Source organism: Narcine bancroftii, chromosome 3, assembly GCF_036971445.1.
Source record: "Narcine bancroftii isolate sNarBan1 chromosome 3, sNarBan1.hap1, whole genome shotgun sequence".
Taxonomy (NCBI): domain Eukaryota; kingdom Metazoa; phylum Chordata; class Chondrichthyes; order Torpediniformes; family Narcinidae; genus Narcine; species Narcine bancroftii.
Genome location: NC_091471.1, coordinates 349,580,197 through 349,594,093, shown reverse-complemented (window position 1 = coordinate 349,594,093; position 13,897 = coordinate 349,580,197). Strand labels below are relative to the sequence as shown.

Here is a 13,897-nt window from a genome sequence, read left to right as displayed (position 1 = left end):
GGGGCTGAATTGCTATTGCTGCCTCTCTTTCTAACGTCATTGACAAGAGGTGAATTCGCAACCTGGCTTGGAAGGCAGAGGTTTCGGAAACCAGAGCTTGCATAAATTCACTGTTGTGACATAGCTCAGGCTATTGGGCAAACCATCAACTGTTCATAAACAAATGTTAATTAGATTGAAAAAAAAGACCACATTGTTTTGGAGCAAAATCATCAGATCATACCTTAAGCACTTGTGTATTTTTAGGTAAAAATATAATTAAAGCTAAATTATACTTCACATCCTATATTTTCCTGCCCAACTAATCCCCCCTATCATCATCATCTGCCCAATCATCCTCAACAAATAAAACAACCATGGAAAGACAAGAATCTTACATGGATAAATATTTTCTCTTGTTGAGGAATTTGGAACTAGATGTCACAATCTCACAATATGGGAAAGGCCACTTCGGATTGAGATGAGGAATTTCTTCACTCAGTGGATGGTTAATCTTTGGAATTCTCTATTTTTTAGATCATGAGGGCTCAGTCACCAATTTCATTCAAAACAAAGATCAATATATTTCTTCACATTAAGAGATAAAAGTATAACTCAGGAAAATTGGGTTGAGGTAGTTCTTGTTAAACAGCAGAGCAGGTTTGATGGGACAACAGTAAACCAAACCCACCTGTAAATTGGAAGAGCAACATTCAATATTCTGTCTGGGCACTCTCCAATCAGATGGCATTAACATCAACTTCTCCAGTTTCTGCTAGCCTACTTTCCATTCATCCTCTCTTCCCTTTCTCTTCTTTCCTCCGGCTCTCCATCCCCTTCCCTCTCCATTCACAGCCATTCACCTCCCTGTTTGCTGGTGTGCTCTCTGTCCCTTATCCACCTATTACCTCCTGCCTGTGGGCCTGTGCTCCTTCCCCCCAACCTTATGTTCAGGTGCCACTCGACATTTTTCCAAACCTTGGTGAAGGGTTCAAGCCCGAAACATTAGTTATGCAACTTTTTCTACAGGAAGTACAGTTTGACCTGCTGCATTTCTCGTGTGTTGTGTTGTTACTTCAGCCATGGTGTCTGTACTTTTGTGCTTTATTTAAAATTTAGACATACAGCATGGTAACAGGCCATTTCGGCCCACAGGTCTGTGCTGCCAAATTTACACATTAACCTACACCCCTGATACGTTTTGAATGGTGGGAGGAAACTGGAGCTCCCCTGGAGAAAACCCATGCAAACACAGGGAGAAAGTACAAACTCCTTTCCGAAAGGATGGGATTCAAACTCCAGCTCAATCCCGATCGCTGGCACTATAAAGTCGTTGCATCTCGTTTTACAGTAGAGCACATTTGATGGGTCACACCCCACATCCTTATGCCTCATAAAGTATCTGTTCTCAAATTGTGCAGCCAGAGCCAAAAGGATGATTTTTGAGGGTTTGAATAATTTTGTTCTTGATTCTTCTGGAATTTATAAACTACACAAAGTAAAAACTGCTTTTAAAAAACCTTCAATAACAAAATTATGACAAATTTGACATTATACATAAAAAAGCCAAGAGGTTGTTAGCTGATCCAGTCTATGGTGGCCCCAGAATAGCAATGTGTTCAAGCCAATTCATACTCTCTCTAAATCCTAGCCTCCCATACCCAAAACGTTGGTTTGTACTATTATCCTTGTTATTTATGTTTAGTGTTAGGCTAGTTTGGGAAGATTCAAACTCCAACTACCTAATGGATAACAATTAGAGCCTAGAGATCCTGGTCTTGATAGAGGTAGATATTTTGCACAATAAGGCGCTCAAGCCCGAAACGTTGGTGATACATCTTTATCTTTGCCATAGAAAGGACACTCTTTGACCTGCTGAGTTTCTCCAGCTTTGTGTTTTTCCCCGACAGCGAAGGACAGATAGATGTCAAGGTCTGCCTACCAACCAGTCACCCTGTCACCGGGCATGGATTTGCTTCAGCCCGTTTACGAGGAGTTTGACGAAGATGGGGGCGATGCCAGGCCGGTATCTCTCCCCCCAGAGGGAGCGGCCTGGTCGTGGAGGGGCCCTGGGCTGGGCTGCTCGCTACCCCCCCCTCGGCAGTAACACAGCGGCAAGGTACCGACGTCCCGTCCTCCAATCTGGGAGGAAGTCCAGGTCTCTTACCGAGCAGCCGCTCAAACGGGCCACCACCCTTCCCCATGTCGCTGCTGCCCTTCGTCGCTCGTCACTCTCCGATTTCGGCGATTGCCGCAGCTGCCTTCCCAGGCTCAGGCAGGGTCCTTCGCGGACGGCGTCGCTCCGTTATGACGTCAGGCGAAATAGTCGTATCCGGGAATAAAGCACCGGACCGGATTCATTCGCGGGAATAAAGTCCTAGACCGGGTCCAGACACGGGAATAAACCCCCGGACTTGGTGGGACCCCGCGGGCACGACGCTGCTTAAGGGGCCGGCGGCCGTGGGGACGCGCTGTTGGCTCAGTGCTGGGGGCGCGCGGCCTGCATGACGCTGCAGTTGGGGGCCGGCGGCCGCGGGAACGCGCTGTTGGCCTGGTGTCGGGTTCGCGCGGCGGGCATGGCGCTGCTGCTGGGGCCGGCGGCCGCGGGGAAGACTCTGCTGATGAAAACCCTGCACAATATCCTTGGTGGTGGCCGCCTGGGCTCCTCTGTCCCGGGGCCCAGAATAGATCTTGGAAATTGAGTCCCCGTCCTCAGGACGCCCCGTTCTCGTTCCCCCCCGTCCCCGACCCGGGATAGGCCTCGGTAACGCCCCCGTCCCCACCAAGGGTCTGAATCCCGACCAAGGGTCTGAATCCCTCTCTGCTCCGAGCTCCGTCACTAACGTGCCGGAGTAGGCTGTAGAGGCTTACACAGGAGCCAGCCGGAGTGTCTACTGGCCTAGTATGGATGAGATGGGTGGAAGGGCTGGCCGCTGCTGTCATGTTGATCCTTGCAGTCTGTTAGATTAGATGAAAAACTAGCACATGCTGGAGACAATGGGTGGAATGTGTGGACAGGGGATCAGCTCAGAGCCAGGAATGAACAAATATTAAATACTCCTTTTTACTCTTAGTATTTATCTAATATTTATTCATGAGTTTAGTTTTTATACTGCTAATTTATATTAGTTTCAATAATCATACAGTACACATACTGTATGCACGTAATAGTTGACGTGGGGGGGGGAGTAAAACATGAAAATCTATAGACACCGTGGTTGAAGTAAAAACACAGCTGGAGAAACTCGGCAGGACAATCTGTGTCCTTTATATTACAAAGGTAAAAAAAGCCGGTAGGCGTCCAAACAAACAAGTAAGGGAGAGGTGTGGTCGCAAATGCAGGAGGTGATAGGTGGAGAAGGGGGGGGGGGGGGAAGGCTGGGTGAAGGGAGGAGAACTGGAAACTGGAAGGGAAGGGGGGGGGAAGTGTGAGAAGAGGAAAGCAGGTTAACAGAAACTGGAAAAGTCGATGTTAATGTCATCTGGCTGAAGGGAATATCAGGTGTTGTTCCTCCAATTTGCGGGTGGTCTGGGTGGGACAGTACATGTGAGTTGGGTGTGTGACACAGAACTGAAATGGTTGGCTACTGGACAGAGCAAAGGTGCTCAGCGAAGTGATCTCCCAATCTGCGCCCAGTCTCTCTGATGTAGAGAAGATCACAAAGGGAGCCCTGGATGTAGTAAATCAGTCCTGCAGATACACAAGTGAAGTGTTGCTTCACTTGAAAGACCTGTTTAGGGTTCCGGACTGGTGAGGGAGGAGATATGGGCTCAAATATGGCACCTCCTGTGGCCACAGGGAAAGGTGCCAGGTGGGAGGGATGAGTGCATGAGGGAGTCAAGGAGGGTGTGGTCCTTACAGAAGGCGGAGAGGGGAAGATGTGTCTGGTGGTGGGATCCTGTTGTAAGTGCCAGAAACTGGAGGATAACGTGTTGGATGCAGTGGCTGGTGGGGTGGTAGGTGAGGATGAGGGGAATCCTGTGTTTGTTACATCTGGGGACAGAGAGGGCCAGGGCAGTTGAGCGGGAAATGGTGGGGCTGAGTTTATGGTGGTGGATGGGAAGCCATGTTTGTGGAAGAAGGCAGAGATTTCAGAAGATCTGGGCTGGAAAGTTTCATTTTGGGAACAGATGGAGAAATTGAGAGAAGGGGATAAAATCCTTGCAGGGGACTGGGTGTGAGGAAATGTAGTCAAGGGAGTTAGTGGGTTTGTAATATATGTTGGTGGAAAGCTAGGGGGGGGGGGTGACTTTTACATGCTATCGATTATTACAGGTGAATATACAGTATACATACTAAATATTTTCACTAACACTACCTCTGTAAGCACCAGCTCATACAATTCCTGTCTCTGCCAACACATTTCCTCGAGCCGCACGTTAAATGTCAAAGAGCTGCATGTGGCACCTGTGGCATACCACTGACAAAAAGCACTTAATGGATGCACATTAAGAATGCGGTGTATAAATTTTTGGTTATTTAACATTAAACTGATCTTCAGTATTTGAAATAGTCTTGCACTTTTGGTTCCTTGAACAATGAGCACAGATGAGTTCGAAAGAAGGCACTAGTAAATTTGATGAGCCTTTGCCAACTCTTCCAACGGTATGCTCATGCTTCAATGTGTTTGAAACTGGTTTCAAATCTTGATGTGGTACTAATCATTAAAAAATCCATCCCCTTTCACTTCTTGCTTCCAACTAACCACAGTTTATCACAATGTTCCTGATTTGCAAGATTATGAATTTTCTTCCTTATCAATGATTGATCGATGATTAAATATCCTGCAGGAAGCCACAGACAGGAAAGCCATTAGTAAATCATGTGCTGGCTTTACCACTCAGGCGAAAGTAGTCTCTAACTACTCCTTGTAAAAGTCTTGTGTGAAATGCTTCAACAAGCAAGTTTACTGTTCAAAACAATGATTTGGAAGATGATGATTTCAGTGGTGTAACTGAACCTCTGTTCAAGATTTAATTTATTGTCATTGTCATAAAAGTGTCAATATTACACAAAATTGCTCTTGTCAGCTGTAAAGCAGACAGATTCACCATCTGAAGTGTCTCTTACAGTCAGAGAAAGAGAAGCAAAAGAGTATTCCTCCCAGAGACACCAAGTGGCCATAGATTCGCCTCTAGTGCTTCCACAGCCACACAGTCCAAACCAATGGTAACCTGAGCTCCAGATCCAAACCTCCAACATGATGAGGAACCCTTCAGTGCCTTTGGCACCCTCTTGCATCCCGGTTCTGATACCCCTTTCAGTCAGTTTTGAGCCAGACTCTATCAGCCCACAGCCCAGCGCAAGCCCTTGACAGTCTCCAGCAGCCCACAGCCTCCGTAGGTTCCTCACCTTAAGTCGCCAGCAGCCTGCCGCGTGCGTGGGCCTTTCAGCCACAGAGCCCCTTCACTGGTCTATCGCTGAGGTCACCATCCCGTGGGTCATCTCCTCTGCTTCTCAGCCAGGTGGTGATCTCCCTGTTTTCTGGTGCCCTGCGCCAGTCCTCCAGTCCCCTGCAGTCTGCAGCCCTTCATGGCTGCTTCTGATCATGGGAGCTGGCATCTTGGGCGCAGACCCCACAGTTGCAGAACTTTAAATAAAACTTTGTGTTCCCTCTACATCACCAGAACCAATAAATGGTTTTTGAAGGCAGTCGTCTATTGTACTGCCGTGGGAAATAGATCCACCTTTCAACAGTTAGTTGGTTGCCTTGCAGGTCGTGGCTCTTTGAGTACCCATCCATTCAGGTCTTGATGGCTGTCCCCCTCTGCAGAACACAACCATGTTCTGGGTGTAAACATCATCACCTCATCTCCCATCTATACCCTCTACAAATTACTTTAAACCCTCTGCTAAGGATAATCATTTTACTTCAACTCGGCCCCTCATGACTTTATACACAGCTTCCTTCAATCTGAATTTTTTAAAAAAAGGCAAATTCTAAAACATCTTGTAGCATTCAGACAGAAGGAAATGAAAGGTTGTCAACAAGGCATAGCACATCATGCTTGAGTTACTGGGACTATTGATTGTGAGTTCAGTACCTTAGGAAATTAAATTTGATTCATTGAATGTACTGGAATTTAAACAAAGAACGAAGCAGCATTCACAAAACTGCTGGCTAGTAGTTTGAGAGTGATGAGAATAACTCCATGCCTCGGAGAATAGTTGAGCTGACAATTGCAGCTAAGCTCGGGAGGATGGAAGAAATGGGAATGGATGGAAGGAGCGGTATGTTAAGCACTGACATGAATTACAAGCTCTTTTGATTGCATCCGAGTAAAATCTTACCATATTCAGTAAGCACTTGATGACTTTTTTAAATTGCGTTGTCTGCAGGTAGGAACCAATTTAATGGATATCACAGTTAATAAAAGGAAAATTACTCTCCGAGAACTAGGAGGTTGTATGGGACCCATCTGGCCGAGTTACTACATGGACTCTGGAGCTATCATCGTGAGTACCAGGAGAGTGGCTCTCTTGCTGTGATTTGAGGGGCCACACAAGACTGATGGGCTCATGAATTGCATCTTGCTCAGTTACAGGGGGAGGGGAAACAAGAAAACCTGGCATTCTTGGTGAATTAACTAGTTTACTTACTCCTGTGAAATTTAGTCTGTTCCTTCATCCGATCACCAGACTGCTGCTTCCTTCTTTAAAAGAAAATGGAGGACGGGGTGCTCGTTGGCTTTTGTGGGATTGGACGAAAGCTAGGACCACACTTTGTGGGTAGGCTTGGAAATTATTACTGGCCAATGTTAGTACAGTGCGGCAGTCTGGACTAATTATGTTCTGTTGGGTTGTGCTCCATGCTCCACAGAGCCCAGGTCTGTCTGTAGAATACAAGAATAAGGATGCGATGTTGAGGCTTTATAAGGCACTGATGAATCCTCACTTGGTGGGCAGAATGCTTAGCTTAGGGGCTGTTACAGCGCCAGCGATAGGGACGGGTTCGAATCCCGCGCTGTCTGTAAGGAGTTTATATGTTCTCCCTTGTGCTCCTGTTTCCACCCAATGTTCAAAAAATATGGGGGTTGTTGGTCAATTGGGTGTAATTGGGTGGCATGGGCTTGTGGGCTGAAATGGCCTGTTGCTGTGCTGTCTGTCTCTATTTTAAAAATATATTGTGAGCAGTTTAAGAAAGGATGTGCTGAATTTGGAGAGGTTCAGATAAGGTTCACAAGGATGATTCTGGGAATAAAAGGGATCATCATATTGAGGAGTGTTTTGACAGCCCTTGGCCTGTACTTGTTGGATTTTAGGAGAACGGCATGGACAGTAGATGTTGAAAGGTTGTTTTCCATGGTGGGAGAGTCTAGGACAAGAGGGCACAAGTTCAGTACTGAAGGGTGTCCACTTAGTACAAAGATGCAGAGGAATTTCTTTAACCAGAGGGTGGTAAAGCTGTGGAATTTGTTGTCATAGTTGGTTGTAGAGGCTGGGTCATTGGGTATATTTAAGGCAGAGATTGATAGATTCTTGATTAGCCAGGGCATCAAAGGTTATGGGGAGAAGGCCGGGCTGTGAGACTGAGTGAGAAAATGGATCAGCTATGATTAAATGGTGGGGCAGACTCAATGGGCTGAATGGCCTATTTCTGCTCCTGTGCCTCTGGTCCTGCCTCATAAGATGCTAGTCCTTGATTCACACACCAATTCTCCAGCTGCCCTTTTACAGCATTGAATATTTTCCTCCATAGTTTGTGATAGATGCTGCCAATCCCACCCAGGTTTCCTCCTCGTGCATTCAGCTACTTGACGTCCTTGCAGCTGAGCAACTGCAGCAAACTCCAGTTCTGATCCTCTTCAACAAAGTGTAAGTACAGACCCAAGCAATGTGACTGGTAGTTGCTTCCTTCAAGTGAGGCATTATGTGGCAAGGCGGGGTAGAGCAGTGAGAGAATGCATGTGGCACAACTTGCTGGTTGTCCTTTCATTGAGAAGCATGGATGATGACTCAGGGCTATTGGAGCCAGCAAAGGCTGCCCCAGTGATCGTATCTCTGTGCTTTTGCTCAGAGTGAACAGATTTGATTCTTTTCAACACTACTATGTTAGAATAATCCTGGGCACAGTTGCTCCTGCCCTGTAGTTTCAAAACTCTGAACAAGTAGGAGAAGCTTATGCTCAATAGAGCTGAGAATGGGAGAAGTTCACGAGGCAATGCTTGATGGAATCTTGTGTGGTTGGAAATCCAGTACTTGGCAACTTAGCCACCTACATTAAACCAGACGTCAAATCCCTTGGGGTGATAATATTCAATTCCATTTTTCAAGTTTGACAAACAAGTTCTTTTTCTTTGGCTTGGCTTCGCGGACGAAGATTTATGGAGGGGGTAAAAGTCCACGTCAGCTGCAGGCTCATTTGTGGCTGACAAGTCCGATGCGGGACAGGCAGACACGGTTGCAGCGGCTGCAGGGGAAAAATGGTTGGTTGGGGTTGGGTGTTGGGTTTTTCCTCCTTTGCCTTTTGTCAGTGAGGTGGGCTCTGCCACAAGTTAATGCACTAGTAAAAGCCAGCCTTTTCCAGCTTCGCACTTTTGCCAAAATCAAATCATTTCTGTCACCTGGAGAAAGTTATCCATGCCCTCATTTTCTCTTGTTTAGACTCTCTTTACACAGGAATTAATCAGTCATTATCCCACCTGCAAATGGTTCAGAATGCAGCAGCAAGGCCCCTGACAGGAGCCCAGAAAAAGAGACCACATCACTCCTGTTCTCGCCTCCCTTCACTGGTTGTCAGTACAGCTCAGGATAGATTTTACAGTTCTCCAATTTATTTACAAAGCCATCATTGGACTAGCCCACCCCGCCCCCCCCCCCCCCCCCCCCCAACATCACTGATCTCCTAATGCCCCACTCCACTTCAAGATCCCTCGGATTGGCCAATTTAGGGCACTTGGTTGTTCTGCACTCAAATCACAAACTCATGGGAGATTACACCTTCACGATAGCAGCCCCCAAGCTGTGGAACAATATTCCTCCCTTCATCAGATCAGCCCCTTCCTTTAACTCTTTCAAATCCAGCCTAAAGTTGTATTTTTATTCGCAAACGTTTTGAAGTGATTGTTGATTGTTACATGTTGTATATACAATTCTAAACCTCAGGTACCTGTTAAATAAATACTTGCTTAAGTTAAGATGTAATTTATGATCTGTACAGCACTTTAGTCAAGGTGAGTTGTTTGAAATTTGCTAGATAAATAAACTAAACTACCACTGAGTATAGTAAAAACACAATCCTGGAAAAACTCAGCAGGTCAAACGTACTTTATATAGCAAAGATAAAGATACACAAGCAATGTTTTGGCTTGAGCCCTTAATCAAGGTACGAGCAAAATGTAGACAGGTGCCCAAACAAAATGGTGGGGGCGGGCAGGGGGAGGACATGGTCATAGAGGCAGGAGGTGATAGGTGGACAAGGGAGGAAGGGCACATCAGCAAGCAGGGGGAGGAGGGATGGCTCTGAATGGAGAGGGAAGGGGGTGGGGTGCTGGAGGAAAGACAGAGGGATGGAGAAGAGAAGGAGAATGTGAAGTGGGCTAGCATAAACCAGAGTTTATGTTAATGCCATCCGGTTGGAGATTGCCTAGATAGAAAATTAGGCATTGCTCTTCCAACTTATGGGTGGTCTTGGTGTGACAGTTCGAGGCCATGGACAGACATGTCAGCATGGGAGTGGGGCATGAAATTGAAATGGTTGGTTACTGGGAGATCCCTGTAACTGATGCAGACAGAGCGAAGGTGCTCAGTGAAGCGATCTCCCAGTCTATGTTCAGTCTCTTCAATATAGAGAAGGCCATAAAGGGAGCATCGGCTGCAGTAGATCACAAGTGTTGCTTCCCTTGAAAGGATTGTTTGGGGGATCCTGAATAGTGGTGAGGGAGGAGGTGTGGGCGCAGGTGTGGCACTTCATGCAGCTACAGGGGAAGGTGCCAAGGGGGTGATTAATGGGGAGGGATGAGTAGAAGGAGCAGTCCCTATGGAAGGCGGAGAGGTGAAGATGTGTCTGGTGGTGGGATCACATTGTAGGTGACAGAAATTCCAGAGGATAATGTGTTGGATGCGGAGGTTAGTGAAATGGTAAGAACAAGGGGAATCCTGTGTTCGTTACGTCTGTAAGCAGATGGGGCCAGGGCAGATGAGTGGGAAATGGAGACGATGCAAATGAGGGCTGAGTTGAAGGTGGTGGAGGGGAAACTACTTTTGTGGAAGAAGGCAGGCATTTTGGATGATTTGGACTTGAAGGCCTCATCTTGGGAACAGATATGATGAATTGAGAGAAAGGAGAAGAGTCCTTGCAGGGATCTCGGTGTGAAGAAGTATAGTAGAGGGAGTTGTGGGAGTTGGTTGGTTTGTAAAAGAATTTGTAGAAAGCTTGTTTCTTCTCCATCCTTCAGTCTTCTTTCCCTCAGCTCTCCACCCCCTTCCCTCTCCATTCGCTGAACCATCCCCCCCTCCCCCTGCTTGCTGGTACACCCTCCCTCCCTTATCCATCTTCTGTTTGTAGGTTTGTGTACAACCCACCAATTTTTTTTGGGCACCTGCCTACATTTTGCTCTTACCTTAATAAAAGTCTCAAGCCCAAAATGTTGGTATGTATCTTTATCCTTGCTTTTTAAAGCACACAATTTGACCTGCTGAGTTCCTCCAGCATTGTGTTTTTATTTGAAAAGAAATGAAACAAGTTTAAAGAATTAATAACCATTGATCTTGCATTGTAAATGAAGGGAAATAACTTTAGCCTTTCATTTCAGTGATCTACCCTGCCACATGTCTCTTGTTGAAATGAAAAGCCTGTTCAGAATGGATGACATATTAGCCTGCGCCAAGCAGACAATCCATGTGCTGGAGGTGAGTGCACGGACTGGCAGAGGGTTAGACCAGGTCTTGAAATGGCTTAATTCCCACTTCAAGGGGAAAAACTTGCCCTGAAGTCCGTAGATGCTGCAGCTTTTCCCACAGGACCCATTCCATGTGTTCAGCAGAGCCCAGAAACATTGCATGCGCTGTCTTCCTCAGAAACAAGATGAAGGAGAATATCCCAAAACCTATGTCAAGAGAATTGTGTGGAAAGACTAAATTCTGTACATTTTGAATCACATTCAATCTTGAGGAACAAAAATATGGATTTAAGGACACTTATACGCAGTTCTAAAAAGAGAATGGAAGCATTCATTATTCCTGCCTCAGTAAATATGCCACTGCATTTGGATGATTCCTGTTACATTTGTACTTTAAAAACAAAAAATGCAATTAAAATGTGCTGTCATTTGTCTTTATATATTTCATAAAGAACTAGTTATAAAAATATATACCTGGATTGTAAATAGTGGAAGTGGATGGTTTTCTTTACATTTCCTAGTCTTAATGCAGTAGAAGTCAAAAAATCCGGATGCCAGACCACCTGCAAATTGGACTCTCAAAACGTTTTAAATTTAGTGGGCTTTTGTGTGCATGCGTAAGCGCCACAGATACACAGCGGCAACAGGCCACCATGCTTAATATAGATAATCCCATCACAAAGAAATTCATTTGTATACTGTAATTTTTCTTTTAGTTCATTTTTTAACGTAATTTCAAGTATTATACACTTTTTATTGTAGTGAAAAATATTTATGTTTACACTTATTTTTCTTTAAAATTGCTCGTTTTGATAAATGAAGCATGCTGTATTTGCTAATGAATAAACTATCAAAATTTACCTGTTCATCTCTTCTTTATTCCTAATTTCAATTTTAAAAGTATTGCCTGAGAATCCTGAAAATCTGGACTGATCCAATCCCCAAGCAGTCTGGATTTTAGGACTTTTACTAAGAACATAATAAACAGGAGCAGGAGTTGGCCGTCTGGCCTATCGAGCCTGCTCCACATTCAAGAAGGTCATGGCTGACCTGGCTGTGGACCCACCTCTTACCCCTTACCCTCAATTCCCTTACCTTGCAAAAATCTATTTTAAATATTTAAGGCAGGGAATTCGATTGAAATCCAGAATATGGGAATAAAGGGAAGCCCTTTCCCCAGCTACAAATACCAGAGAAACTGGGTTAACTTTCAAAGTTAATTTAATTAGTCACGATTAAAACAGTGTCTTACCAAGGATGTTGCCAGCCTCATACTTACAAGATTATTTACACAGCATGATTGTAGTTTCCAGGATATTATTTAAAATGTTCCCCTCTGACCCTATGCTTAGCACAAATCAGTTCAGCACAAAAACAGCTGCTGCCCAATTTCTGTGCGAAAAACGGAAGTAACAAAAGATTAAGATTAAATAACTAATGTAAAACCTATCACAATGTATAATTAAAATTCCCCAGTGAAACTTAGAAATTTTTCCTTCAAGATGCAATTGTTCCGTGTCCTTTTAGGGTCCGCAATTTTTCTGATGTAAACTGTTCCAAGTCGAAGGAGTGCAATAAATGTTCACAACACTGAGCGAGGGTGTCTTGGAACTGATCTGTTCCACGCTGATCCCCAGCCTGCTTATTGGACAGGTGCATTTCTTTGTACTGGAGGAGAGGAGGAAAATGAGGTACAGGTGTCTCAAATGTGCAAAACTAGTGGATATGGTTTCTAAATGCAGTCAATGAGGACAAATAAATTCTAAATGGATTTGAATCCTTTCTGAAAATTCATCACAAAAGAAAAATGCGCTCTGAAATCTTAGAACTTGTGCTCAGTATAGAGTGGGACATCACACTGAGGCTGGTCAGCCTGAGCCTCTTCAACAGAAGATTAACACCCACAAGTGTATGTGGTTCAGATCCAACAGTCGGAACGTTGAAACATCTGTCCATCACTCATCCTCTGATCACCTGATCCATAACTAGCCTCTAGAGCTGGAAACTGCCCAGCTGAGGCTACATCATTATTTCCAGATCAGTGAACGTCATTTACTGTAGAAGCAAATCAAAACAAGCTCCTGTGGAAAATCGGTGACGAGAATGACAGGCTGATGCGAAACCTGCTTGAACGAGGATTTGTACCTGTCCTCTGGAAACATTTATTGCTGCTGCACGTACAAAAAAGAGGCTCGGTCACCACCGAGTGCAGGTACCTGTTTTCAGCAGAACTTGGTGACATTCTGCACAGTGCTACAACCAAGCAGCCCGATGTCGTCGTGTTGCCCCATTGTAAGCGACTACATTATTGGCCCAGAGCCATCAAACAGAAGCTTTTCGCTCTCATCCAGATCTTGGATATGGTCACTTCTTGTAGCTGAGGTGGAAAGAGAAAAAAAATGTTCAAAACATCTGGGTTTTGTAACCCTTTTGATGCACAGCAGGTCACCGTCTCCTCAGTCCTGGTATTCTGTTAACACTTGGTCTACATTACCTTGTAGTGTGGACCCCTGACTGATGTCGTGGCTTCATGGAGCAACAAACAATTCCTGTGAATGGACAGAGACAGGCAGAGGAAAATGGTGTGGAAAAATAGATTTTTCCTCTGATTAACACAGGGAACATTAGTACTTTGTAAAATGGCACAAGACCAAAAGGTGTCAGGGTCCTTGAACACAAAAATCAGGGCAAGGTACAGTTGGTGTAGGGACAGCACGTTTGGTGTAGCAGTTAGCGCAACACCTTTACAGCGCCAGCAATTGGGACTGGACCTGGGCTTGAATTCAACACTGTCTCCCTGTGTCTGCGTGGATTTTCTCCTGGACTCTGATTTTTTTCCCACCCTTCAAAAGCATATCAAGCTGTAGGTTAATGGGGTTTAAATTGGGCAGCACGAACCTGTAGGACCAAATTGGCCTGTTACAGTGTTGCATGTCTAAATTTTAAAAAAATTTAAAGTTTACATATAGATACAGCAAGGAGGTTGACTTTATAGCAACAGGATCAGAGTAAATAAAAACCTCTTGCTCCAATTATACAGGGTGCTGGTGAGACTATATCTGGAATACAGTCTAGT

At 45.1% G+C, this 13,897-nt stretch overlaps 3 protein-coding genes across 10 annotated transcripts in view; 1 reads left to right on the top strand and 2 right to left on the bottom strand.

The window, feature by feature from the left end:
* hgs (hepatocyte growth factor-regulated tyrosine kinase substrate) overlaps positions 1–2,455 on the bottom strand; it is a 54,022-nt gene extending 51,567 nt beyond the window's left edge. For 3 of the 4 annotated variants that reach the window (XM_069929680.1, XM_069929682.1, XM_069929683.1), the window contains exon 1: positions 2,147–2,454. In XM_069929680.1, coding sequence (XP_069785781.1) covers positions 2,147–2,183 — 37 coding nt within the window. In that variant the 5' untranslated portion in view covers positions 2,184–2,454. Of the gene's footprint in view, positions 1–2,146 lie in introns of all 4 variants that reach the window. The other variant, XM_069929681.1, reaches the window with a different exon arrangement.
* Positions 2,278–11,681, top strand: arl16 (ADP-ribosylation factor-like 16). Of its 4 annotated transcripts, XM_069929688.1 has the most exons (5): positions 2,403–2,617; positions 4,528–4,585; positions 6,320–6,436; positions 7,680–7,795; positions 10,735–11,681. In XM_069929688.1, exons 1-5 carry the CDS (start codon positions 2,484–2,486, stop codon positions 10,910–10,912), a joined length of 603 nt encoding a protein of 200 aa, XP_069785789.1. In that variant the 5' UTR covers positions 2,403–2,483; the 3' UTR covers positions 10,913–11,681. The 4 variants fall into 4 exon arrangements, with proteins under 4 accessions (XP_069785791.1, XP_069785789.1, XP_069785790.1 ...); XM_069929690.1 differs by lacking the exons at positions 2,403–2,617; positions 4,528–4,585 and adding an exon at positions 2,278–2,396; XM_069929689.1 differs by lacking the exon at positions 6,320–6,436.
* Positions 11,682–12,024: 343 nt separating this feature from the next.
* slc26a11 (solute carrier family 26 member 11) overlaps positions 12,025–13,897 on the bottom strand; it is a 53,474-nt gene continuing 51,601 nt past the window's right edge. Inside the window, exons 17-18 of one of the 2 annotated variants that reach the window (XR_011354814.1) lie at positions 13,038–13,198; positions 12,025–12,489 (exon numbers count right to left, since the gene is read on the bottom strand). Coding sequence is in view for 1 of the 2 variants with exons in the window: in XM_069929684.1 (XP_069785785.1) it covers positions 13,122–13,198 (77 nt within the window). In the remaining variant the exon portion in view is untranslated. Of the gene's footprint in view, positions 13,199–13,897 lie in introns of both variants that reach the window. The other variant, XM_069929684.1, reaches the window with a different exon arrangement.